Genomic DNA, 25,142 nt, shown 5'->3' on the forward strand with positions numbered 1-25,142 from the left:
CATGGAGCTTCATGAATGGCCTATTGCTCATATTGCCTCTGTTTACATGTATGCTCCATTGTCCCATTGGACTTCATTTACAAAGCACCAGTTCAAAGATAAAATTGTGAAGAATTTCAAGATGGTGACAGTAGAGCACTAAACCAAGCACAAGGCCATTCTGAGCATGGGCCTTGTTTGAGCAGATCCCAAGCCCATGAAGTGAACCTTGGACTGGAAGGAGAGAGTTTGAGGGAGAGAGTTTGAGGGAGAGAATGACAGTCAAGAAAGGGAGCTGTTGTCTTGACCGGCATAGCTAAGGGGGTTGGGCATGGTCCTACAAAGGGAAAGGTCCCCAGTTCCATTCCTAGTCAGAGCATGTGCCTAGGTTGCAGGCCAGGTCCCCAGCTGGGGGCATGTGAGAGGCAACCGATAGATGTTTCTCTCGCACATCAATGTTTCTCTCCTTCTTTCTCCCCCCCTTCCCCTCTCTCTGAAAATAAAGAAGTAAAATCTTTTTTTTTTCTTTTAAAAAGGGGGAGTTTTTGAGGACTACACCCAAGGATTTAGGATGAGAGTTGAAAAAAGAAAAACTCCGTGGAAAAGTGACAAGATGTGAAGAGAGATGAAAAGAGATGATTATTCTTAACATGAGGTCTTTAGAGGCTCTTGTATCCCCCAACTAAACTGTGGGCCTCTTGAGCCCTGTGAGAACTTCGGTCTTACCTCTCCAGGGCCATGTTTCTCAAGTCTCTAATAGGTTTAGAGTGCAGGTTCATTGACTCAAGTGGGCCAATGAGGACAAGATTCAGACATGGGGTGGGAGGAGGCAGAACAACAGATCAGGCAGAGAAGCAGACCAGGCTCCAGGGCTGATGTCTCAGGGCAATGCTGGGGGCTGGGAAGGCTTCACTGACACAGGTAATGGGAAGACTGCAAGCTCTGAGGCTTGGAGAGAAACAGGTGAAGGGAGAAGGTCCTGTGGGATTAGAGAGGAAGGTGTTGGGGGAAACTGGTAGCAGCTTTCACACAGGTATTTCCCTCCAGTGGTGGCCTCTATCCATTTCTTTGTGGCCTGTTCTAACTTCCATCCTACTGGTCTCCCTGGCTGGTCTCTTCCATTTTTTTGGTTTCTGGCTCTTTCTCTATTCTGTTCACATTCTGCCCTGGCTCTTGAATCTTAGCCTCTTTCTAACTCCCTGCCTGGGTAGCCCGTCTCAGCGTGTATCTGCTTCCCTCTCAGTCTGTGTCTCTTTTGGGTAATCTTTCCTATCCTGTCCAGACACGCCCTCTATCCTCTACCCACCCCGAATCTAGTCCTGTACCTGGGACGGGCGTAGGGAAGAGACCTCCTAGTCCAGAAGAGGCGGTAGGGGGCGGGCCCAAGCCATCTATATTTGCATATGTATGAGGTTGCCCGGCCAGCAGCGGGAGGCGGGGCTTCTGGGGGTGGGAAGGGGGCGGGCACCGCCCCCCCCATAGCTGCTGACTATAAAGTCTGCGCTCCGCGACTGCCGGCCCCGCACTGCTGAGGAGCGGAGCCTTGGGCTGGGGGCTTCATATCCCTGGCTGACCCCAACTGCGCGTCCCCAACCCACTCTTGTGGCTGAAGCTACCACTGGTGTGGCGGTCTCTGCTTGGCGGATGAGTCTTCAGCGATCACTCACCCCCTCTCCACAGCCTCTTTGAACCCCGGATTTCGGGGCGGCCCCCTCCCCCACCTCTCTCTCTGCCTCTTTGCGCCCCGATTTGTTCTGTGTTTCTCTCGGGTTTCGCTGCCGTTTATTTTTGCATCCTTTTTCGTTTTGCTTTTAGGAGGTCAGGTGAAGCTGCACTTGTACCCCCTTCCCCTTTTTATCCTCCCGTGCTCTGACAACCCCCCTTTTCATCGCAGTCGGGGGCTCAGGATCGGTGCATCCCACGCTGCGTTGCCAGCAACCTGCAGCGCGTGGCCGTGCACCCCGGAATTTGCAGCAGTTGCATATCTGAAGGGGCTCTCCTTCGCCTCGGCTGCCTTTGCTCTCCGAGCATTCGGGTGCGTGGGAGGGGGGCTACAGCGTACCGCACCCCAGCTTCTCGGTAGTCCCCCGCCCCGCGCGGAACTCGTTCCCTGCCGCCAAGATGGTCATCCAGAAAGAGAAGAAGAGCTGCGGGCAGGTGGTTGAGGAGTGGAAGGAGTTCGTATGGAACCCGAGGACGCACCAGTTCATGGGCCGCACCGGGACCAGCTGGGGTACGCAGGGCGGCCGCGCAAGGGGTGTGGTGGGGGGGGGTCCTCTAGGCGACTCCCGGGTGGCACGAGGTCCCGCCCGTGTATCCCCAGCTTCCTTCCCCGGTTCCGGGCGTCCAAACCCCCAGCGATGCTCTGGGCTGGGAGGGGACAGAATCGCCGGTCTAATCTCCCTGGCTGGCGCTGCGGAGGCGGTGAAAGTAGGTCACTGCAGCTTTCCCGCCCCCTGCGGAGCCCCTTCCAGCGGGGGTCGCGGGCTTTGCCCGTGTGTCCGCGCCACGGCGCTCTCGCTCGGTCTCGGAGGCGGGTGCGATCCACAGAGTCGTCCTCCTTCCCTCCCAATGGCTCCCAACTAGCTAGCCAAGCCCATCTATTTTTAGTTCGTGCCCACCCCCTGGTCCCTGGGAACGTGCATGAGAGGGCGGGTCTTGGAGAGGTGGGGGTGTGTGTATGTTGGAGGGGGCAGTTCTTCATAGCGGAAGTTGTCTGCATCCCACTGTCAGTGTTTGGAACCATCTGTGGCTGCTCTGTGGGTGGGGGACTGTTGGGGAGAAATCACACTGTGAGGTTTTTGAGTCTGGATGTTCCTCTCAGATGTCGCAGGCAGAGGGAGGATTGGTCACTAGTGGTGAGAGGTGTACATCATCTGACCTAGTGTATCTTTGGGGTTGGAGTGGCAAGACTCAGGATGTGTGGAGGGAGTTGTGTCTGGTTGGGGGTCTGGTGCTGGGTATGCATGCAGGTGACAGGTGGAATCCTAACGAAAGGGAATGCCAAAATGGGAAGTCTGACCACAGGGGACACTGTGTGACACAATTTATAGTTCATCCACACTGATTGAAGGATGTCCCCATCAGCCCGCCCACCTGGGGCCCTTAAGGTGGGTCCAATGCAGTCCTTGCCCACAGGGAACCTGAGGTCCAGTCCCTGGGATTGGAGGGTCCGTGAGTCTGTGGAAAAATCTGAGGAGGCTTCATAAGGAAGTGTCTTCTGAGGTGGAAGGACTGGGGGTCCCCACTGGGTACTCACACTAGGTTGAGGAGTGACAAAGTGCTATCTCACATCCAGCAAAGACCTGCTCTCTGCTGGGAAGGCTGTGGGAGGTTCTGTCTTTACTCTGTGCCTCTGCCCTGGGTGTTGTGTGTGAGCGGGGAGGGGGGGGGGTGGGCAGTGGTGGTGGTGGTAGTGACTGTTGGAGGTTCTGGACAGCTGTGTCTGAGAGATTTTGTAGCTAGCTAGGAGGTGTGTTCAACGTTTGTCTGCTGTGGGGCACCAGGAGAGAGATTTTGCTATTTGAGTGTGAGGATCCACACTCTGAGGGATGGGATGAGAGTTTTGGTTGTGAACTGTAGCCAGTGCCAGCTTAAAAAGTCATTGTGGGGGCAGGGAGAGGGGTCTAAGGGGACTAAATGGTAATGGAATAAAAATATAATGAAGATTGAATTTTTTAAAAAAGTTGTTGTGCTGGACAACTTTAACATGAGTACCAACCAATGCAGCAGTAACAGATATGCTTTTTCAGGGCCATGAATAGTTGAAAACTCGGAATGTAATTTGAGGTAGAATGACTGTGGCCTATACTTGGGGTTGTTCCAGCAATGAGAGTTTAGGTCTCTTGTGGCCTCCACAAGGTCAGGCTTCACTGTGCCCTAGGACCAGGAGGGGGCTGGGAGTCATGGCTGGAAGCCAGACACAACTGCCTGTTTCCAGCTTGTCTCATTTTGCTTCCCTCTGGGAAGGCCCTAAGATGTCCCTGAGGCTCTGTGACCCTTCCCAATGCAGAACCTCTGAGTGTGTGGGATAGGCGAGGTTGTGACAGGAGAACCTGCTGACTCCGTTTCCCCCTCCCTAGCCTTTATCCTCCTCTTCTACCTCGTCTTCTATGGTTTCCTCACGGCCATGTTCACTCTCACCATGTGGGTGATGCTGCAGACTGTCTCTGACCATACCCCCAAGTACCAGGACCGACTGGCCACACCAGGTGAGTGATGAGGCTCTCCTGCCAGCCACCCTAACTGCTCTTGTGTCCCAAGCCCCCAGAAGGAACTCAAACTGAGAACTCAAAGTTCTCCGAGGTGTGGTTCTGATGTTCCATCACCATGTGCTGGGAAGTTCTTGAAGTCTGACTCCCCATTTCCCATAGCTGAGAGCTGTGTGATCTGGGAAGATCTTTTTCTCATGAAGAAGATCTCAGATCTTAACCCCATTCCTCACCCTAGTGTTCCTTATGTCTGTCTTCCATCCTCTGTGTGTGATCTCACATCTTATATACACCCTGACTCCTGCCCTTGTCTGGCTATAGGCCTGATGATTCGTCCCAAGACTGAGAACCTTGATGTCATTGTCAACGTCAGTGACACTGAAAGCTGGGACCAGCATGTTCAGAAGCTCAACAAGTTCTTGGAGTGTGAGTGTGGGGCTGGAGATGTGGTGTGTAGGACCTTGGGCAGGGGATTGGAGACCCTAGAAGTAGAACATCAGGCCATGCTCTCTCCCTACCTCCTTAGCTTACAATGACTCCATCCAAGCCCAAAAGAATGATGTCTGCCGCCCTGGGCGCTATTATGAACAGCCAGATAATGGAGTCCTCAACTACCCGAAACGTGCCTGCCAGTTCAACCGGACCCAGCTGGGTGACTGCTCCGGCATTGGGGATCCCACCCACTATGGTTATAGCACTGGGCAGCCCTGTGTCTTCATCAAGATGAACCGGGTAACCATGACCTTGGTCCCCAGGGAGAATGGAGGAGGGAGCTGGGGCCACCATCTACTGGCAGTTGCTTCCTTTCACAGGGGCTAATGGGCATTAGAGAGATTTTTGGATATTTGAGTGGCTTAGAGAACAAGAAAGATGAGGCCACTGAAGGCTGAGATCCATGGCTAGAGGGCTAGATACTTGTGTCTTAGACAAGTTCTTTCTCCGACCCTCACCACTCTCCTCTCTCCAGGTCATCAACTTCTATGCAGGAGCAAACCAGAGTATGAATGTTACCTGTGTGGGGAAGGTGAGTTTTTTGGGCCTTGTCCATCTGCCCACGGTTTGTATGCCACAGTTTCCATGCAATTCACTCATCTCTCCCAATCTTCTCTGCTCCCAGAGGCCCCGCCACTATAGAGATAAGGGGGTAAGAATGGGCTCTAATATGGCTGGGACTGCAAGGGGCTCCTGCCTCTCCTGCTCCTCTCTAGAAGCAGAAGCCTGCTCTTGTATGGATAGACAGCCTCCTCCCTGACTCTATCCACACCCTGGCTTCTGGCTTTTCTTCTAAACCTTTCCACCTTCTTCTCTATTTGCTGATAACCAAGTCTTCTGCTCTCCCTTCCATATCTTGTCTGTCCCTCAGTTCTTTTTAGGTATCTGGTAGCTGCTAATCTGTTAGCACCATCTGCCACCACTAAGTTGTCCTTAGAACCCCACTCCCTCCACCTCTGTCATATCTAGAAACATCCTGCCAGCTCTTCCCTCACCCCTTCTCCTTGCTTCCTATGGAGCTCTTTCTCATTTAGCTGTTCTCTCTTGGCTGTGCTCCAGAAACCAGTTCCTGAGGATGGGGTAAGAACTTGAGGTGGGAGTAGAATAAGAGGCTTCAGTATCATTAGCACTCTTCAGGACTTCCCAGTCTGTGGAGAGAGAGACAGGGTACCTCCTCCTGCTCACACACAAACACACAGACTCCAGCTCAAGGGAAACAGATTTGGACAGAATATTTGGGGCCCCAAAACAAAGGGAAGTCTGGCAAGCTTCTGGGTTCCTTCCATCCCTCACAAACCCTCTGTTCTACCCTTCTGTGCCCTGACAGCGAGATGAAGATGCTGAGAATCTGGGCAGCTTTGTCATGTTCCCTGCCAATGGCAACATTGACCTCATGTACTTCCCCTACTATGGCAAAAAGTTCCACGTAAGTCCTACGGGAGGCCCCAGGGTGGGAGTTTCTCCAGGGGGAGTGTGATCTTCAGGGAGGAGGCCGAGTCACCTTCTTTCCTTCTCCTTCTTTGGCCCAGGTGAACTACACACAGCCCCTGGTGGCTGTGAAGTTCCTGAATGTGACCCCCAATGTGGAGGTGAACGTGGAATGCCGAATCAATGCAGCCAACATTGCCACAGATGATGAGCGAGACAAGTTCGCTGGCCGAGTGGCCTTCAAACTCCGCATCAACAAAACCTGAGACCCCTTTCTTCAACCCCCCCACCTCTTTCCTATGGATGCTTCTGGAATGTCCCTTTTCCTTTACTTCTGAACCCAGCCTGATTAATGCACATTGTGATTCCCCGCTTTCACACATCTTCCACCATCTCTCGCAACCCTAGTTCGGTCAGAGACAGGGAGATGGGATCCCAAGGAGGTCACAGAGGAGCTGCCTGGTTTAGCTGTGAGTGGGGTGTCCCCACAGCTACCCTCCTATCCCCTGAGAGATACAGAAAATGCCTGCCCACCTGCACACCCACGCAGCCACACACACACACACACACACACACACACACATTTTACCCCATAGCTTCCAGGCAGGAATGTGGTACTCGGTTCTTCCATTCCTAAATGCAGCTGCTGCTACCTTTCTTTGCCTCCTGCGCTTTTCCCCTCCCCTCATACACTGTTGCTGTCTTGGTGGCTCCTCCGGTGGATCTGTCTCCACCTCTTCTCCATCCCCACTCTCTTTCCAGGATGGGTACCTTAGGATGAGTTCTTTTCCCCCTATTTCCTGGCACATTCCTCTTCTCATCCTCAGGTGCCTGTGTGAGCTGGGAGTGAGGGTCTGGAAGAGAAGTCTGTGCTGGTTTTTCTTGAAAATTCTCTTCCTGGTCTCTGTCACCCAAATAGGCACTCCTAAGAGGGGCAACGTTGACTTAGGCTGAATATCCACTTTGTGTTTGTCGATGGCTCCCTTACTCCTGTCCGGTTTCCCAGAATATCCTTCAAATTCCACTTCCCAGGAGCCTTGGGGGAGGGGCAGCCATTTTGGATCTGTCCCCAGTGGCCACCTTGGCAATGTCAGCAGGCTATGGGACGTTCCACCTCTTTCCCCTGGCCCAGATCTGCTCCCACCATCCTCTCTGGCTTCTCTTAGCAATCTATCAACTAATCACTGACTTTTTCCTTTCTTCCAGATACCAGCCTGAAACTTGCAAATACCCCCTCATTTTAGGCCCTGAATTTCCTGGCTTCATCCTCAGATCCCTCTGCATTTTTAAACCACCTCCTAGTGATCATAGAATTGTAAAAGAGGGACCTCCTGTATTCTTGAGTTACAGAGGTGTTTGAATTTTCTCCTCCAGTGCCCTTCACTTCCTCACCTATCTAATCTCACTTTTCTTCTTTGTGCTGCAGCCTCCACAACTACCCACTGATGGACACTTCCCTTTTTTCTCTTGTCGGATCTGAGTTTCTTCCCTTTGGGTCCCCATGTTTTCCTGCACTCCCCTCGCCCCAGTGGTCTCTCTGCAGTTATTTAATGCCTGTGTCAGATCTATTGTAAAAAGAGGATTAAGTACAATAAAATGAGAGCAATTATATATATAAATATATATCATACACAGAGCCCTGTGTGTGGGTGGTTCCTTTCTGAGCATTTGGTAGAGCCCTGGGAAGGAGATGGAGGGGGATTCGGCAGATTCGGAGTTACCCAGGCCGTGAGCTGCTTCCCAGATTTGACCTCTGCTGTGCAGTGCTTCAGCAGCTACCTCATACGTCACTCCTTTACCTATAGTATCTTGAGACCACACACTGTAAGAAACAGGAAACCTATGTCTCTTTGTACAGCCATACTTATGAAGTGCCTACTATGTGCATTCTAGGCACTGTGAGGACACTTTTGAAAGAGGCAGAGTTCCTGTCCCCAAGGAAGCTTCCCAGTTTAACAGGAGAGGTGAGGAGCACACGAGGAACTCATACCAGGTAGACCTAAATTTGCCTCGAGGAGGAGAGAAAGCTGGTGAGGACAAAATTCAGAGTAGTCAACTACTTCCTGTTGGGGGCTTCAAATAGAAGGTTTCTTAGAGGATTAAAGAATGAGACAGTTTGGGGTGAGAATAGCATCAGCAAATGTCTAAAAAGGAGAAAAATTGACTAGTGAGAGAGATCTCAGAACAGTATGAACCTTATGATCTTAATTTGGTGTTAAAAAGAAAAGTACACATATAAGCATAGAAAAAGGGATGGATGGGTCTATACAATGTTTATTGAGGTGTATGGGAGGGGTTCACAACTAAATTTTTTGTTGGGGCTTATTTGCTTTTGTCTGCGGTGAGTTGGTCTTAGTATTTGTTTTGAAAAATAGCTTTGCCCTGGCTGGATAGCTCAGTTGGTTAGAGCATTATCCTGATATATCCAGGTTGTGGGTTCCAAAAATCAACCAATGAATACATAAATAATTGGAACAACGAATTGATGTTTCTTTCTCCTTTCCTTTCTTTCTCAAACCAATCGATAAATAAAAATTTAAAAAGACAGCTTTATTACACATACATACACATATGCAGTTTTATCCTGAATGCATAGTTGAAACAACATGGATCACTGGGTTTTGGTCATTGTTGTTGCAAAATCGAATCGTTATGCACTTTTGTGCATCTCACTTTCTTCACTTATTGAATTTGTCACTATGTGGCTCTGACCGGATGGCTCAGTTGGAGTGTTGACCTGAACATCAAAAAGTTGTGGGTTTGATTCCTCGTCGGGGCACTACCTAGGTTGCAGGTTCGATTCCTTGTCAGAGTGCATGCGAGAGTCAACTGATAGAGGTTTCTCTCCCTCCCTTCCCTTCTCACTAAAAATCAATAACCATGTCCTCAGGTGAGGATAAAAATAAGAAAATAAAATCAATTAAAAAACATATCCTCATATCCTCAGGTGAGAATTAAGAAAAAAATTGTCACTACTTCACCTGATAGGGCTCTAATAGTTTTTATTTTTTATAATTTTTCTCAAATGGCTGTATATTTTTTCTGTTGGTTCATTCTTTTCTTAATTTGTTAAAGCTCCTTGACAGCTGAAGATAGTAACCATTTTCCACATTGTAAAATTCTCCCTGATTGTCTGCCTCTTGAGGTTGCCTTTTATTGTTAAAATGTTAGGCTTTCAGATAGTCAAATATTGGTTATTTTTCAGTTTCTGGGTTTCCAGTCACTAGAATATAGTTATTATTTTCTAGATTTTCTTTTGGGAGGGGGTAGGGCAGGATTTTAATTTCATTTAAATTTTACATTCACTTTATCTGGTTTATTATTATTATTATTTTTAAATCCTTACCCAAGGTTATGTTTATTGATTTTAGAGAGGGGTGTGGAGAGAGAGAGAAACATTGATTGGTTGCCTCCCATATGCGCCCCAAACACAGATTGAATGTGCAACCTGGGTATGTTTCCTGACCATGAACTGAACCACAACCTTTAGGTGTACTGGAGGACGCTCCAAACAACCGGACCACCCAGCCAGGGCTAGTTTATTTCTCTTTTGTGTGTAAATAAGAAGTCCAATTTTATTTTTCCAGTTCTGTCAGCTTCATTTAAAAAAAAATCCATCCTGGCTGGTGTGGCTCAGTGGATTGAGTGCCTGCTGCAGAGGCTCGCCAGTTATACTCCCAGTCAGGGCATGTGCCTGGGCTGCAGGCAGGGTACCCTGTGGGGGCATGTGGGAGGCAACTGCACATCGGTGTTTCTCTCCCTCTCTTTCTCCCTCCCTTCCCCTCTCTGTAAAAATAAATAAAGAAAATCTTTTTAAAAGTCCATAATTTATTCCCATTGAATTGAAATATCAGCTTTGCTTATTTGGTAAAATTTCCTATATATTGAGACCTACCTCTGGGTTCACTGCTTGCTGCTTGTGGATTGTTTACTACTCCATATACCAAGCTATATTGATCTAATTCCAGTTGTTTCATGTTTTTCGATATCCGAGAAACACTGATTTGCTGTTCCACTTATTTTTGCATTCACTGGCTGCTCCTTGTATCTGCCTTGACCAGGGATTGAACCTGTAACCTTGGTGAATTGGGATGATGCTTTAACCAACTAAACTACCCAGTCACGGCTCCCCCATTCTCTTTAAAAAACTATTGGTTATTCTTAGACACTTTACAGAAACATAAAACTAGTTGGGATTCTAATTGGAATTGCATTCTATCTTTATTTTAGAATTGACTTTTAGGATATATCCAGTTTTCCCATCTAAGAGCATGGTATCTTGTTTGGAGCTTGGTTTTTGTCCTTAAGTAAATAAGGTCTTATAGATTTCTTCATATAGGTCCTGTGCCATTCTTTTGCTTGGCAGTCTCATTAAATGTATTCCTGAATGTTTTATTGCTTTCATAATTTTGAATAGAATATTTTCAGTGCTTTTGCTTTAAAATATTTTTCCATCATCTGTTTTCCTTCCTAAATTCTCTTAATTCCATCTCATCTCTATCATGTCTTGAGTTTTTAGACACTTGTGATCTAAAAAGTAGTTTCTTTTTTTCAAATCAGTATTATCTTTTTGAGTGCCCTAAAACCATTGTCAATGGGCATCCCTGTTTACTTCTTGATACTAATTGAAATTATAGGATACTTACTGGTATTCCACTACTGTTTTTAAAAGAATGGCTGCTGAAATTTAGTCAAGTTCCTTTCAGCATCTTTTGATATAATCATATTTTCTTCATTAATTTGTTGATATGAGTTACGGTGATAGATTCCCTATTTAATTAACCTTTAGCTCCTGGAATAACTCCTACTTCGTTAGTATGTACACATATATTTTTATGGTTACCCCTACCTGTCTTTTTTTTTTACTCTTAAAATTGAATTTATTAGGTAATATTGGTTAATAAAATTAAATAGGTTTCATGTGTACATCACCTGTATATTGTGCTCACCACCTCAAGTCTCCTTCCATCACTGTTTATGTTCCCTATACCCTCTTTCCACCTCCCTGCCTCTTTCCCTCTGATAATCACCATACTATTATCTGTCTGTTTTTTCTTAATACCTTCATCTTTTTATCCACTCATACTTTACCAGGTTTTAATATTAATAAAGTCAATTATTTTGCATGAATTGGAAATTTCACTCTTCCTATGGACCAGGGTAATTTAAATACCATTGGATCACTTGGTCCTTGCCCTCTCCACCCCCAACTCTCTGAACCAAGAGCTTGAGTTTTACTTTTTGAAAAAAGCCCGATTTTGGATCTATTCTTTTAATTAAGTTTGCTTTCTGTTTCAGTCATTTGTGTCTTTAGTTTTTAGGATGCATGCTAGATTTGTTTTTTTAAATAATGAAAACACATACAGTTACACATTTTCCTCAGAGCGCTTTTGTTGGTGTCTCGTAGATTTGGGGATCCTGTGTTCCTGAAAATGGGGAAACAAGTTTTCTAACTTATTTCAAACCTTCATGGGGCAGGGCTTGGGCTCTTGAGACCAGGGGCCATGTCTGCCATGGGGCCTCAGGACTCAAATGATATTGGGCACAGAGTAAGGCACTAGTGAATATCTGACTAGGATAGACAAATGAACAGTGAAGTGAGCAGGAGGGAACCAGAGGTTAGGGACTCACGAAAAGTCACACAGCTTATAGCAGGGCTGGCTTGAATATCCAGGCCTCATAGTGTTCAGTCCAGTAATCTATTAGCTCACTAAGGGACCACCAGTCTATTTCTGAAATATAGCAGAAGTGAAGCAGAGCTAGGGACACATTCTAGGGAAATATGAGGAAAGGGTGCTGGAGCTGATCAGAAAGGGAGCTTCAAGGTGACCCTCTACAGGAATGAGAGTTTGCCAAAGGCCGGGTGGGTGGAGAGACATGGTGACTCTGGGTCTCCTGGGAAGTGTTTGGCACCTTCAACAATTAGAGAAAAATGGTGGTTTTGAGGCCAGGGTGGCTGGTGGCTTTACAGCCATCTGGGATGCACAGGGCAAGCCAGAGGACTCCCACTGGCACTTTTATGCCTGGTTGGTAGGCTGAGAGGACAATGGCCCAGAAACCCCTCCAGACCTTAGCACTTCTCCCGCTGCCTCACGGAGGAGGCAGGACAAACAATCTGGCCACCCCCAAAGCACTGGCCAGGGCAGCAGTGGGTGGTGGGGAAAGCTTGCCCCCAGCCCCCTTCCTGGGAGCCTATAGCACTGAAGGACAGGATTGGGTGGGGGTGGGGGGGCTTCTGAGCTCTCCACTCTAACCCAAGAAGCCCTTTGAAAGGTTTTCCTGGCAGAGTTTAAAGCTTCAATTCATTCAACTGCCTGGCATGAGGCCCAGGATGAGGGAATGCTGGGAAGGCCCCAGCTCCACATCCCAGCCTTCACCTTAGCTGCCCCCACTTCCTGGGGACCTGGGCTGGCAGACCATCCCCTGCTTGCTCTGCTCATCTTCATCTTCATCGAATAGCACCCACCCTCTTTCTCCTCAGGAACTCAGGTATCCTGCCTCTTCCCTGTGGAGCAGATGGCTCCCCAGAGGCTCAGGCTTGCTAAATCATTTAAATCCCATAATCCTTGGTGAGTGGCTGACAAGGGGGCAATAGCCCAATCCTAGAAACAGGGGCAGGAGAGAATCTTGTGCCAGCCCTGGCAGGAGGGGAAAAGGGACAGTGATGGAGTCACCCCCTCCCTTGTTGTCATGCAGCCTGCAGACTGACCCAGTCTCCAGCTTTTGTTCTCCTCCTGGAACCGGGTGTGGGCACCCCCTCACCCAGCCCACATTCCCCGGAGGCTCAGGTGGCTGCCTCCCAATGTCACCTCCTTAATTTAACCCTGCACTGCGGGCTCCAGGCAGCCAGGAATGGCACGCGCCCTCACACACACAGGTGTAAACAAAGTTTTATTGTAAAATAAGAAACCAATACAAAAAAGCTGTATAAAAGGGGAAGAAGAGAAGGGCTGCTGGTGAGGAATACAGATGTGCTTTGTCCAGTATGTAAACCCCCCCCCCCCAATCCTGAGTATTTGGGGGAAGTAAAACAGACCCTACAGGAGGGATGGAATCTTCCAGGGTGTGGGATGGGGTGAGATCTCTTCTTATGTGCTGAGGTTTACCAAAAGGTTAGACAGGATCTGGCTGGGCAAGCAGAGAAGGGACTTAGAAATTCCTTCCTTTTAACTAGCTGCCCAGTCAGAAACCATTAATCCATCCGCCAATGGGGAGACGAAACCAGCACGCCTGAGGGAGCCTAGTCCCAAACATATGTTATTTCATTAACCCTCACAATAAGCCCTGTGAAGTAGGTATGATTATTGGCATTTTATCAATGTGGACAATGAAGTTAAGAGAAATTAAACACCTTGAGACAGCTTCCCTGGCTAGCTTCCAACCCAGTATATGTCGATTTGAAACTTAAACCTCACATGCAGGAACATTTTCCTATCTCCCCCAAATGGTCTTCCCAGTAAAAATCTTAAAAGCTAAGCTGGAACATATCAGCTCCCCACTCCTCCTGCCAAAACCCACCAATTTAAACCAACTTCTTCAGCAAGGTTCCAGGTCAAGGCAAACAAAATTCTGGGGTGTTTCAAAGGCACACCTGTACCAAGCAGAAGTTTAAGCTAAGTCCAAAAAAATGCCAGGGAAAGGGGACAAGGGTGGGGGTGTCAACAGGGAACAGGAAGCAGAGGATGTCACTCTGAGTCAGGCCCCTCTCTCTTGAACAGGAGCTTTTTATGGCGGTGGGTAGAATGCCCCTTTTTAGACTTCGGGTGGCTGTGGAGATAGAAGAGGGAGGGGAGATGACATCATCTGAGTGAGAGGCTCAGGGCCCCTCCTCCTAGATCCAGGCACTGAAGGGCCTGAGGCTGGAGCAAGGGAAAGTTCAGTTAGAACAGACACCATCAGCTGTTGACACGTTTACAGAGCACCTGGGGTACTCGTGTGTATTAATCTCCTAATCTTCCCTTACCCCATTTGACAAATAAGGAAACTGAGTTTGAGAGGGGGCAGTAATGAGGCCAGCCAGGACTTGCTAGTACTCAGGAAGGCTGAAGATCTGACTCCAAACTTCAGCTCTGTCCAACACTTCCACAGAGTTATCAGGCCCCTAGTGGACACCCCAGCTCTGAGACAGAGGTCGCTAGAAATGGCAAAGAAAATACCCATGTTCATTTCTGGGTTTGAGGAGTTTGTGGACCACTTCCCCCTCTTGCCAGAAGCAGTAAAAGTTGTTGGTTATATGGTTCAACTAGAGGAAGACTAAAGAATGTTCAGGCAGGGCCCAGAGGAGAAGAGTTCAGTTGCCTTTTACTCTGACGAAGGCAGGATTAGAATGGAATCCCAGGCTTCCCAACATAGGAATGCAGGAGAGAGGGGCTGGGAAGGGGCCCAGGTTACTCACCTGCAGTGAGTCTTGCTTTCCCCTGGGTCCTTTACAGCCTGGGCATCCTTTAACTCTAAGGCTTCATTCAGTTCTCGAAACATCTCAAAGCGTTCATGCCCACGGATCTGAGGCAGGGGAGGAGGATAATAAGGAATTATTAAAGTTATAGAACTATTTCATGCTCTTTAAAAAATTCCATTTTGAAAGATGATTCTTTAAAATGGTACAGTACAAGGCGGCATTCTGCAATCAGACACACCAGGAGCCATTTTTCTTTAGGCACCACTGCCCACTGATGGCAAATGCCCTAATTGTAAGGAAAGCAGCCAGGAAGAAAAGGGCACTTTGAGTGCTGGACTTGAATCTTTTTCTTTTTTTTTATTTATTTGAATTTTATTTATTTTTAGAGAAAGGGAGGGAGAGAAGCATCAATGTGTGGTTGCCTCTCATGCACCCCCTACTGAGGACCTGGTGCGCAACGCAGACACGTGCTCTGATGGGAAATCCAACACCCAACCCTTTGGTTCGCAGGTTGGCACTCAGTCCACTCAGCCACACCAGCCAGGGCTACATATACATCTTTTATTCCATTATCTAATCTCACTGAGTAGGGGCAAGAGACTGCCTATCTTGCTTTCCCAGACTTGGTACCTTAAGGAGGAAATATTCTCCATCCACTGGCATCTTGGGCGGAGAAGACTCGGTGTTGGTGGGCAGTGCTGGGGAAGAGGTAAGGTATGGTGAGAAGAGTGAATTTGGGGCAGAAGTGCACCCTCTCCACTTCCTTTTGTCCTGCTTGCTTACCTCGCTTAGTGCTCCTCGAGGGCTTGGGACAAGCCTCCCGCTTCTTGAGGAAATTTTCTTCCTCTGTGCGCCGGTCTCTCCCAGGACAGGCGCAAACACGCACCTCAAAGCTGCCCCGTCCCAGCAGATTACCACTACCCAGGTAAGGAGACAGAAGCAGGAGACAGTAAGGTGGGCACTACCTATAATAAGCCAGGCCCCACCTACTCCCAACCACCGTCATCCCATGTGGAGCCTAAGCTTCAGCTCCAGGCATATGGAGAAGCCACAGATTAAAGAGGTTGTAAAGCCAGAGAAAAGAAAACTGGGAGGGCACAACAAAGGAGGTTCTACAGGTAAGGATGGGAGAGGGAAGGATGGCTGGTAGTGCTGGAGGAGATGGTTGAGGGGTAGGGCTCAGGGGACAAAGACAGGCAGAAACTGGGGAGGAACATGCCAGTTTGAAGGATGGTGTGTGGATCCCTACCTGGAGTCTTCCAGTGTGATGATGGTGAGAATAGGCCGCCGGTTCATGCCCCCCATGCAGGAGCTATTACACATGAAGTTGTAGTGGATGGTGGTATAGTCCGAGCCCACCTGGGAGAGAACAGAGATGCCACCCAGCCCTGAGGCTGACAGCCTCAGTAAGCTGCACCTCTAGCTGTGGAATGGGGATAACCCGCCTGCTGCTCTGCACACATCCCATCAGGGTGGCCACCAACAAACCCCTCTAGCCCCCTTCTCCCAGAGACCCCAGTTGCCAAACCAGACCTCAGGTGTTTCGTAGGGCACCACCACACTATGTCGAAAAGTGTTTTTGTCCTCCAAATACATGGCGCGTGAATTCCCTTCCACCCGGATAAGATGCTGAGGAGGGGCCAGACCTAAGAGTAATTAGGGTATAATCAGACACTTGGGGACTCTGGGCAATAGCCCTGTCCCACCTGCAGCCCTCAACTGCTCACCATCGCTATAGTCAGAGCAGCGCTCATGGTGGGGGCAGCGCCTCACGACCTCTGTCATGTGCTCGGACTTCTTATAAATGGCCATGGCACGGACACGGGTTCCAGGAGGGGGTGGGGAGCTGACCCACAGTTGCACGGGGCAGGTCTTTGCCAGCTGACAAAACAGCTTGTTGAGGGTAGAGGAGTACTGTAGGAAAAGAAGAAAGAATGAATGGACCTTGGCCTGGCAGCTCAGTTGGTTAGTGTCATTCTGATATGCCAACATGGTGAGTTTCATTCCAGTTTGATCCTAAGTAAGGGCACATACAAGAATCAACCAATGAATACATGCGTACGTAAATGGAACTGGAATAATAAAATCAATGTTTCTTTCTCTCTCTCAAATCAGTCAGTCAATCAATCAATCAATCAATCAATCAATCATGAAAAGAAAGAGCCCTGGCTGGTGTAGCTCAGTGGATTGAGTGTGGGCCTGCAAACCAAAGGGTCGCTGTACCATTCCCAGTCAGGGCACATGCCTGGGTTGCAGGCCAGGTCCCCAGCAGGGGGCATGTGAGAGGCAACCACACATTGATGTTTCTCTACCTCTCTCTCCTTCCCCTCTCCTCTCTCTAAAACTAAACAAATATAGCCCTGGCTGGCATAGCTCAGTGGGATTGAGCGCGGGCTGTGAACCAAAGCATTGCAGGTTCAATTCCCAGTCAGGGCACATGCCTGGGTTGCAGGCCAAGGCCCCCAGCAACCGCACATTGATGTTTCTTTCTCTCTCTCTTTCTCCCTCCCTTCCCTCTCTAAAAATAAATAAATAAAGTAAAAAAAATAAAAAATAAAAAAGGAGAAAACTAGAAAAAATACAGTGAAAATATTAAAGAAAAAATAAAACTAAATAAATAAACTCTGAAAAGGAAAGAAAAGAAAGGTCAAGGAATAAGTACCCAGGGGGTCAAATGAACAAACACTGCTTAAGCCCCCACGGAAAGCCAATGCACTTTGTAGGGAGGGTAGCTAGAGATGGCAGAGTTGGGGATCTACATCCTGGAAGCTTATTTATGAAAGCTAAGGAATGAAAGAGTGAAGAAAAAAAATAAAATTCCATGGTTCCATGAGAGATGTTGAGTATGATGAGGAGGAAAGCCCAAGGTCAAGGGGAAAAATTCAGCTTTGGGACAGAGGTCAAAGGTCACAGACTAAATGGGCAGAAAGAGAAGCCAGAGGCTGAGAGAAATTCCAGGGGTTTGAACAGAAAAACCCGGGGGGATATGGTCAGGCATTGAACTATCACATGGGAGCCAGCCCCTTGGGGCCACTCACCGTGCAGGTTACAGATTTGGCTGTCCCAGAATTCAGGAATCCTAAATGGAAATCATAGCTACCAGGGTAGGTCTTCTGGGAAGGGACACAGGATGACAAGAGCCAGGAGGTGGCTGGTGCTGGGGAGGTAGCTGGTGTTGGGGAGGTGGATGGTCCTGGGAGAGCAGTTGCTGGTGCAGGAGTTGCTGGCATATTGGAGACTTCATCCAGATCTTTGTCCAGATAGTTTACAAAGTCTGGGGGCAGCAGCAGGTTATCATCGCCCACTGCTGTGGGTACCTCTGAAGTCTGTGAATGAGAGAAACAAGAGTCAGAGAGCCAGGTTCCCAGCCCGCTGGCCCTGCAGCCCTCGGTCTCTTCCCACCCCTAGTCCTTACCAGGACATTGTTGTCTCGAAGTCTGAAAGACAAGAACAGAAAGTCAGTGCTGGTTTTTGCTTTCTACAGGCCTGTACTACTAGGGCAGTGGGGAATGGGGTGGGGTAGGAAGGGTGGGGCAGTTGTTATTAGTGGCTGGGCAGTGAACCACCTCTGTCCACCCCACCCCTTGGGCTGAGACCTCCACTCACAGATTCCACAAGTGTGAAAACGTCTCCTGACTCATTGGGGGTTCCATGGACTCTGACTGCAGCTCCTCCATTGCAGCTCTCTGGAAGGCAGTGTGGTTGCTGTGTAGGAGGAGGGATAAAGTGAGGATCCAGCATGAGACACACCCAACACCAGTCACCCAGCACCGAGCAGCAGAACCCCATCCTTGGACACCAAACCAGGCTCTGAGACACGAGTTCCCTAACTTCCTGAGGAGCAGGGCTGCTCCTTCACAGCTTCTTTTTAAATCTTTGGTCACAACTGGGCTGTTCCTTGCCCTACCTCTCATCAGCTTCACTTCACACTTCAAAAGGATAACTAGAGAGGGGACTTCAATTCTTCCAAGGAATCCACAAGCCTTCCTGATAAGGATGCAGTAACTCTTAGCCGACTTCTTTTATCCGGGGTGGGGGGAGAGATACCTTTCTTGACCCCCGTATTCCCCACCTGAACCCCTTCATTGCAAAGGCTCCTGAAGGACCACTGTATTCTCACCCCTGGTTTACTAATCCCTCATGACCAGGCCCCTGCCTTCCTCTTTGATCTCATCTCCTAGCACTCTCTCCCTTCCCTGATGCTGCAGCTACACTGGCTGTCCTCTGATCTTCAAACACTCCCCAGTTCACCTAGCTGTCTGTTCTCTCTACTGGGAACACCGGTCCTGCCATTGCTGAAGAATAGGCTCCTTCTCAGACCTCTACTTGAATGTCACACCTCCTCAGGGATGTTTTTCCAGACCAGTCTTCCAGCCAAACTCTGCCACTCTATTTTAATTCCCATGGAACGTACACTGTCTGTTAATTCTAATACCTTCCCTTGTTCATTTCATGTTTAGCTATATATAAACTTCCTCAGAATAGGGAGGTTATCCTTTTTTTTAAGCATTGATTTTAGAGAAACACTGATTTGTTACTCCACTTATTTATGCATTCATTGATTGAATCTTTTATACACCCTGACTAGGGATAGAACCCATAACCTTGGTGTATCTGGATGATGGTCTAACCAATTGGCCAGGGTGGAAGTTATCTTGTTCACCAGTTATCAGCATAATGCCATGCATCTGGCTGGGCTCACTAAATGGTGACTTGTGCCCAGGCTGTGATCAGGTTGTAAAAGGCCAAAGGAGCAAGGAGGCCAGAGGGGTGACCCCAGCATGGGCCAGGGCTCTGTACTAAGCTCTGTTGCTATAAGAAACACACCCACTGGAAACAACATTTTTCTGTCTTTTGGGCACCGACAACCCCAACCTTCTACTTCAGCAAGCCCGTTACTGGTAGGCTCTTTTCTAATTTCCCTTAATACTATGTCTACTTTTATATTGGTATAAGGCTTTCTTATGTAATTAGCTTGCAAAATCCTTCAAGCTTATCTTATTTGTCCTGATAACCACATCTGACATTTGACTAGAGAAAGCTGAGTTTCAAAGAGGTTAAAGTGACCCTGCCCACAGTATACAAAGGTCAGCAAATAAACTTTTATTAAAAATGACTGCCCTGGTGAGTACACTGAAAGGTGGAGGGGGGTTGATTCCTGGTCAGGGTGTGTATGGAAGGCAACCAATCCATGCATCTCTCTCTCTCTCTTCCTCTCTAAAAGCAATGGGCGACAGGGAAAAGACCATTCAGCTTTAAGTGGGCTGCTCAGTCGGTTTGAGTGTTGTCTGGATATTCTAAGGTTGCAGGTTTGACCCCTGGTTAGGGCACATGTAACAAGCAACCAAGGAATCATAAATATGTGGTACAAATCAATAATTTAAAAATTTTTTTAAATGACCACTCAGCCTGACTGGTGTAGCTCTATGGGTTGGGCATCATCCAATGGTTTAATTCCTAGTCAGATCCCTGGATGGGGGCATGTGAAAGGCAACAGATGGATGTTTCTCTCCCTCCCTTCTTTAAAAAGAAACTAAAAAGGACCATTCAAACATCTAGGAATAAGATGGTCACTTCATCAGGCTACTCTTCAGGTGCAGATTTTAGCTGACAAAAATCATCCAACTGAGAGGGTGGCAAAGAACCACTTTTCAGAACTCCCAACCCTGACAGGGGGTAGGACTCTACACGCACAGAGGAAGGCAAGAAAGAGGGAGCAGCAAAGGAGTGATCCCAAACAATTGGGTAGGTGGGGCAGAGTACCAGATCGATGATCAAAAAAGCTTTGAGACTTTTATGGAAGCGTGCTCAAGCAAATGGCACTCAGAAGTTGAAAGCCTGAGGTCTGATGTACTGTTATTCAAATTTGCCATGACCTCACATACCTATCTTAAAGGGTTAACTTTTTCGTTTCTTCTCATACAGAAACTACCTAGGGGCTGGGAAACATGGGCACAAGAGAGACCAGCATCCCCAGGCTCATAATGTGGGAGGTTACTTAATTTTTCTGCCTTAGTGTTCTCTTTGCTATAAAATATTAGTACTTGACTTTGTATGGGAACGTAGAGCTGGGAAAGTGCCTGGCACATAGTAAGAGCTGATAAATGTTCCTGTTTATATAGCTGGTCCATTTTATTTGTTCTGTATTAGTCTAGAGTGAGAACTTTGTGATTGTGAGCGGGTAGGGCTTTTGTGGTACCATTCCATTAATGCCCATTCACCTCCTCCAGGGAACTGATCCAAAATATGCCCGGAGGCGCTATCTTGGGGTGGTGTGCCCCAGGTATTGTCAATCCCAGGGGGAGAGAGCCCCATGGACATTGAAGGCCTCCCCCTCTCAATTCTTGGCAGCAGCTAAATTCTCAATGCTTCTTGAAAAAGCAGGCAGCTGTCACTAGGAAACCTTTTCAGAGTGAGTACTTCCTATGGGTATGTGCATCAGGAAACCAGAATACTAAAATGGTCAGAAGCTGAACAAGACCTTCCAAAGGCCTGAGGAAGGATATTTACAGGCAGTCCAAGTTGGGACTCCAAGGCGGGGCAGGACAGACAACTATCATAACAATGGCTGCTACTCACAGGCCCTACACTTTCAGTGGCTTATGCCATTAATGCTCCCCAAAAGCCAGGAAGGTAGGTTTTGTCACCAGCCAAGGGACTAAGGTTACAGGAATTATGTCAGTTACCCAAACTCAGAGAGCTCCCAAGGGGTAGGGCCAGGGATTTGAACCTATGAACCCTGAGGCTACATTTAAGCTCTAAATAATTTTGTTCCTACAGCTTCATCCAGAGTGGTGTTAAAAAAGGTTTTGGCTGAAAGCTATTTGATTGGGGAAAAAAATTGATTATGGAAAGTAGTAAGGCAGTGTCAGGTAAAACTAAACACACACACACCTTACTACTCAGCAAAACCACTTCTAGGTAGATTCCCACGAAAATGGTTGTACGTGAGGCGGCAGGAGTCTTGCACAAGAATATTCATGTTAGTGCAGTTCCTAATGGCAGGTGACAAGAAACATTACTACCCATCAATAGGTCTGACTAAATTAAATGTGGTATACTCACAAGAGAAATTCAATAGCAGTGTAAGACAATGAATTTATCTGTAACCTGATGTAGCCCAGAAATATGTTGAGTGAAAAACACAATTTGCTAGGAAAAAAGCAAAGCATAGTAATTTAAGTAGTTTATGTATATTAAAAAATACAAAACAGCCCTGGCTGGTGTGGCTCAGCTGGTTGGAGCCACACTAGTGTACAGTCATCCCATATACCAATGGGATGATTCCCAGTCAGGGAACCTGCCTAGGTTGCATGTTAGATCCCTGGTCTGGGCGCCTACAAAAGGTAATCAATTGATATTTCTCTGTCTCTCCAGCCCTCCCCCTCTCTAAAAACAACTATTGCTTAAAAACATACGTATGTTAAAGTATGAAAGGCAAGAAGAATAAAGCTCACAAAACTATGAGTGATTATTTCAGAGAGGGGATATGCATGCTCACGGGACTTGGGGCTTTACCTTTAACAAATTAAATGTAAAAAGATGGTATCCATATATTACCTGTACAATTAGAATAAGGACACAAATAAGACAAACCGTTAAATGTTATATATTTATTTGGGGGGAATGAGTGTTATCTTTGTACTTGTCTGCATTTAAAAAAATCTAAATAAAAACAATAATCTTTCCCCCCACAGATTCACGTTGGGGCCTTTGTAGAAAAATCACGACTTTTCTGGGGCGATGAAAATGTTCTATATTTTGAAATCTTCTAATTGCAGTGGGTGTAAATGAGGCCTCAATTTAGAAAAAAAGCAAACTTTAGGTACCACGCACAGTGCCTGGGTTCTAGGAGGTGCGTGGCAAATCACTGATGAATGGAATGACCTTGGCCTAAGGGATGAAGATGCGGGGGAAATGGTTAAACATTGGACTTGGCAAGGGTCGTGCTCCTCTCACAGGCAACAACTGGCCAGAGTAGGAGGCACTTAGGACCACCCGGCTGCCCCTCCCCAAGGCCCGCCCCTTCCGCTTTCACGACGTTCAGTCTGCGTCCAAGGTTGAAATGGCTTAATCCAAAACCGGATAAGAGGGTTGTTTCTCCGTCACAAATGACCCGTCGTTACACTTTTTCATTGTTAATTCTCAAATGTACCTATTCGCGAAAATACCTAGGGTTTGCCCTGTGCACACTTTAAAAAAAAAAAAAGGTCCCACGCAATGGTAGCGTCCACTGAGATTGGAGTCCCTCTGGTTGGAGCACACCATTCGAGAGGGGGAGGGACTGAAGTTTCCATCAAAACAAATACTCTCCCTTCCTTTCCAAAAGCCGTAATTAAGCACTCCAGGAAAAAAAAAAAAAGTAGGGGAGGGGGTTATCACCCTCCTTCCACAAGTAATAGGAATCAGACTGAAAGATATTTCCTCTTCCTCCTTCCCTCTCATCAAGTAAATATGAACTGCTCCGAAGAGACCGGAAATGGTAGTGCAAGTGGCAGAAATGTGAATGTAGAGCCAAACAATAACAGGGCTTCCGGGCCTCTCGGACTAGGATAATCCCTGGTTTCGCGAGTGAACCTTTCGTTTAGCACTTCCCACTTCCACGGCTGACGGTATTTAATTGCATTTTCTCCGTCTAGCGGAGCTGGGGGCTGGTTGATAGCTTATTCCAAGAAAGACAAAGGTCCGGAAGTCATGGGACCTTCCTTAGCAGCGTGGACTCCCAGATCACCCCAAATAATATCAGAATGTAGCCCGAGATTCCATTAGAATGCTATGTGCTTTAAAATCTACAGCCGTGAGTTCTGAGATCCTAAAGTCTCAGACCCTGATGCTTTGTGCATCTGATTTCAGGATTCCCTACACCTGGCACTGGGATGGGAATGGGAATGCTAGGTAGGGAGAACCCCTAGGCCACGAGAAAGTTCCCTAAAGTTCTACTTCCCCGCCCAGGTGTTCAGGTTTGTGTTCCGCTGTTCTTAACATCCCGTTATCCACACTCAGGCCTCCCAACATTGCAGCTAAGCTTTTATCTGCACCCCCTTCCCAATCGCCAAGTCCTCAATACCCAATCTCCAGCCCCCACTATTCTCCCTAGCTGAAAATACACAGGACCGAGAGCTCATGACAGAGAGGAATCACCACACTCAGTCCATAGCTTACCTGAACCCCAGGGGAGCGTATCACCGCCCTGGGAAACACGCTACGAGACCGGATACCAGGTGATACCGGAGGCCCAGAGGACACTTGCGTTCAGGACCGTGGCTACGGACTTTTGAGCTCTGAACTTTTAGCGCCAGTCGGAGCACATGGGAGGGGGAAATCCCAATCCCAGCAACCCCCGCGAGACTCCTGGCACAAAGCTGGACAGTGGCCATGACAAGTAAGGGCAAGTAATTCGCCCGAGGGCGGAGGCGATGGGAAAGGATGGTGGAAGAGAAGAACGCTGAGAAAGTCAGGATTCCCGCCTGACCTTATTGGAGCTGTAGTTACCGACATTTTAGGATGGGAAAGTTAGATAAGCCAAAGTCGTGAAGATAGAATTTGTGGAAACCATTTTGGAAGACTCCTGGACTCCTGCCACTGTGTCAAGTATGAAGGTGTAACAAAAAAAAGCCCTTATACTTGTCTTTCCCTCTGCCTGGTACACTCCTCTCCCAGATAGTTGGATAGTTTCTTTTAAGCATTTAGGAAGGTCTTAAGATCTCAATCTAATGGATTCCCCTTAATATTCTATATCACATCATCTTTTTAAAAAATAGTTCATTTATTTATTTTTAGAGGGGAAGACAGGGAAGAAGACAGGGAGAGAATCACTGATGTGCGAGAGAAACGTCCATCCGTTTCCTCTCACTCACAACTGGGCACTTGGCTCGCAACCCAGGGATGTGCCCTGACTGGGAATCCAACCCGCAAATTGGCAGGCCGGCGCTCAATTCACTGAGTCACACCAGCCAGGACACCATCTTTGTTTTCTTCTTTCTAAATGGTATAATGTAACTTTTAATTTTTATTTACTTTTGTTTATTGTTGACACCATCACAGGTGTCCCCCACCCCTCCTTTGCCTCCCTATACATAACCCCCTCCCCCATATCACATCTTGTTTTATCTTCACAACCCTTGTTACTATCTGGAAAGATTTGTTCCTTGCCTTCAGTACACAGCAACGTAAGCCTTAGTCTACTATCTTATTCAGTGTTGTATTTTCCAGTGCCTAGTACAGTACTGGGAAGAAACTAAGAGCTTAGTAATAAATATTTATTGAATGAGCGAAGAGACGTTAAGTCCGAGGAACTTGGCGAGTGAGAAGCGAAAGTTCCTAACCTGTAAAATAAAACATGGCGGTAGCGCCCTCTTCAGGTAAAGTGGTGAGTAGGCGCTTTAAAAATAACCGTGGAAACTCACGCACTTTTCGCCCATGAAGAATCTTTCTGATCATTCAATTCTCAGTCAGGATACATGCCTGGGTTGCAGGCCATGACCCTCGCAACCGCACATTGATGTTTCTCTCTCTCTTTCTCTCTCCTTTCCCTCTCTAAAAATAAATAAATAAAATCTTAAAAAAAAAAAAAGAATCTTTCAGATTAAAATTCCCAGTAGCCACTGAAAGTCCCACGCTTGGAGAACGGTGAA

At 47.5% G+C, this 25,142-nt stretch overlaps 2 protein-coding genes across 3 annotated transcripts; one reads left to right on the plus strand and one right to left on the minus strand.

Moving 5' to 3' along the window:
- Window positions 1-1,506: 1,506 nt before the first annotated feature.
- Window positions 1,507-7,746, plus strand: ATP1B2 (ATPase Na+/K+ transporting subunit beta 2). 2 transcript variants are annotated; one of them, XM_045824603.1, is made up of 9 exons: window positions 1,507-2,212; window positions 4,062-4,190; window positions 4,512-4,616; window positions 4,717-4,922; window positions 5,158-5,214; window positions 5,308-5,334; window positions 5,742-5,762; window positions 6,010-6,108; window positions 6,212-7,746. In XM_045824603.1, the coding sequence occupies exons 1-9, from the start codon at window positions 2,101-2,103 to the stop codon at window positions 6,374-6,376; spliced, it is 921 nt and encodes a 306-aa protein (XP_045680559.1). In that variant the 5' UTR covers window positions 1,507-2,100; the 3' UTR covers window positions 6,377-7,746. The 2 variants fall into 2 exon arrangements, with proteins under 2 accessions (XP_045680559.1, XP_045680560.1); XM_045824604.1 differs by lacking the exons at window positions 5,308-5,334; window positions 5,742-5,762.
- Window positions 7,747-12,982: 5,236 nt separating this feature from the next.
- Window positions 12,983-23,812, minus strand: TP53 (tumor protein p53). The gene is made up of 11 exons (XM_045824646.1): window positions 23,671-23,812; window positions 18,115-18,213; window positions 17,924-17,945; window positions 17,547-17,834; window positions 16,236-16,422; window positions 16,042-16,154; window positions 15,758-15,867; window positions 15,292-15,425; window positions 15,139-15,206; window positions 14,506-14,612; window positions 12,983-13,877 (listed from the first exon to the last, which is right to left on the minus strand). The coding sequence occupies exons 2-11, from the start codon at window positions 18,183-18,185 to the stop codon at window positions 13,796-13,798; spliced, it is 1,182 nt and encodes a 393-aa protein (XP_045680602.1). The 5' UTR covers window positions 18,186-18,213; window positions 23,671-23,812; the 3' UTR covers window positions 12,983-13,795.
- Window positions 23,813-25,142: the final 1,330 nt, after the last annotated feature.

This window comes from Phyllostomus hastatus, unplaced genomic scaffold, assembly GCF_019186645.2.
Source record: "Phyllostomus hastatus isolate PE091 unplaced genomic scaffold, TTU_PhHast_1.1 phas_scaffold_55, whole genome shotgun sequence".
NCBI lineage: Eukaryota > Metazoa > Chordata > Mammalia > Chiroptera > Phyllostomidae > Phyllostomus > Phyllostomus hastatus.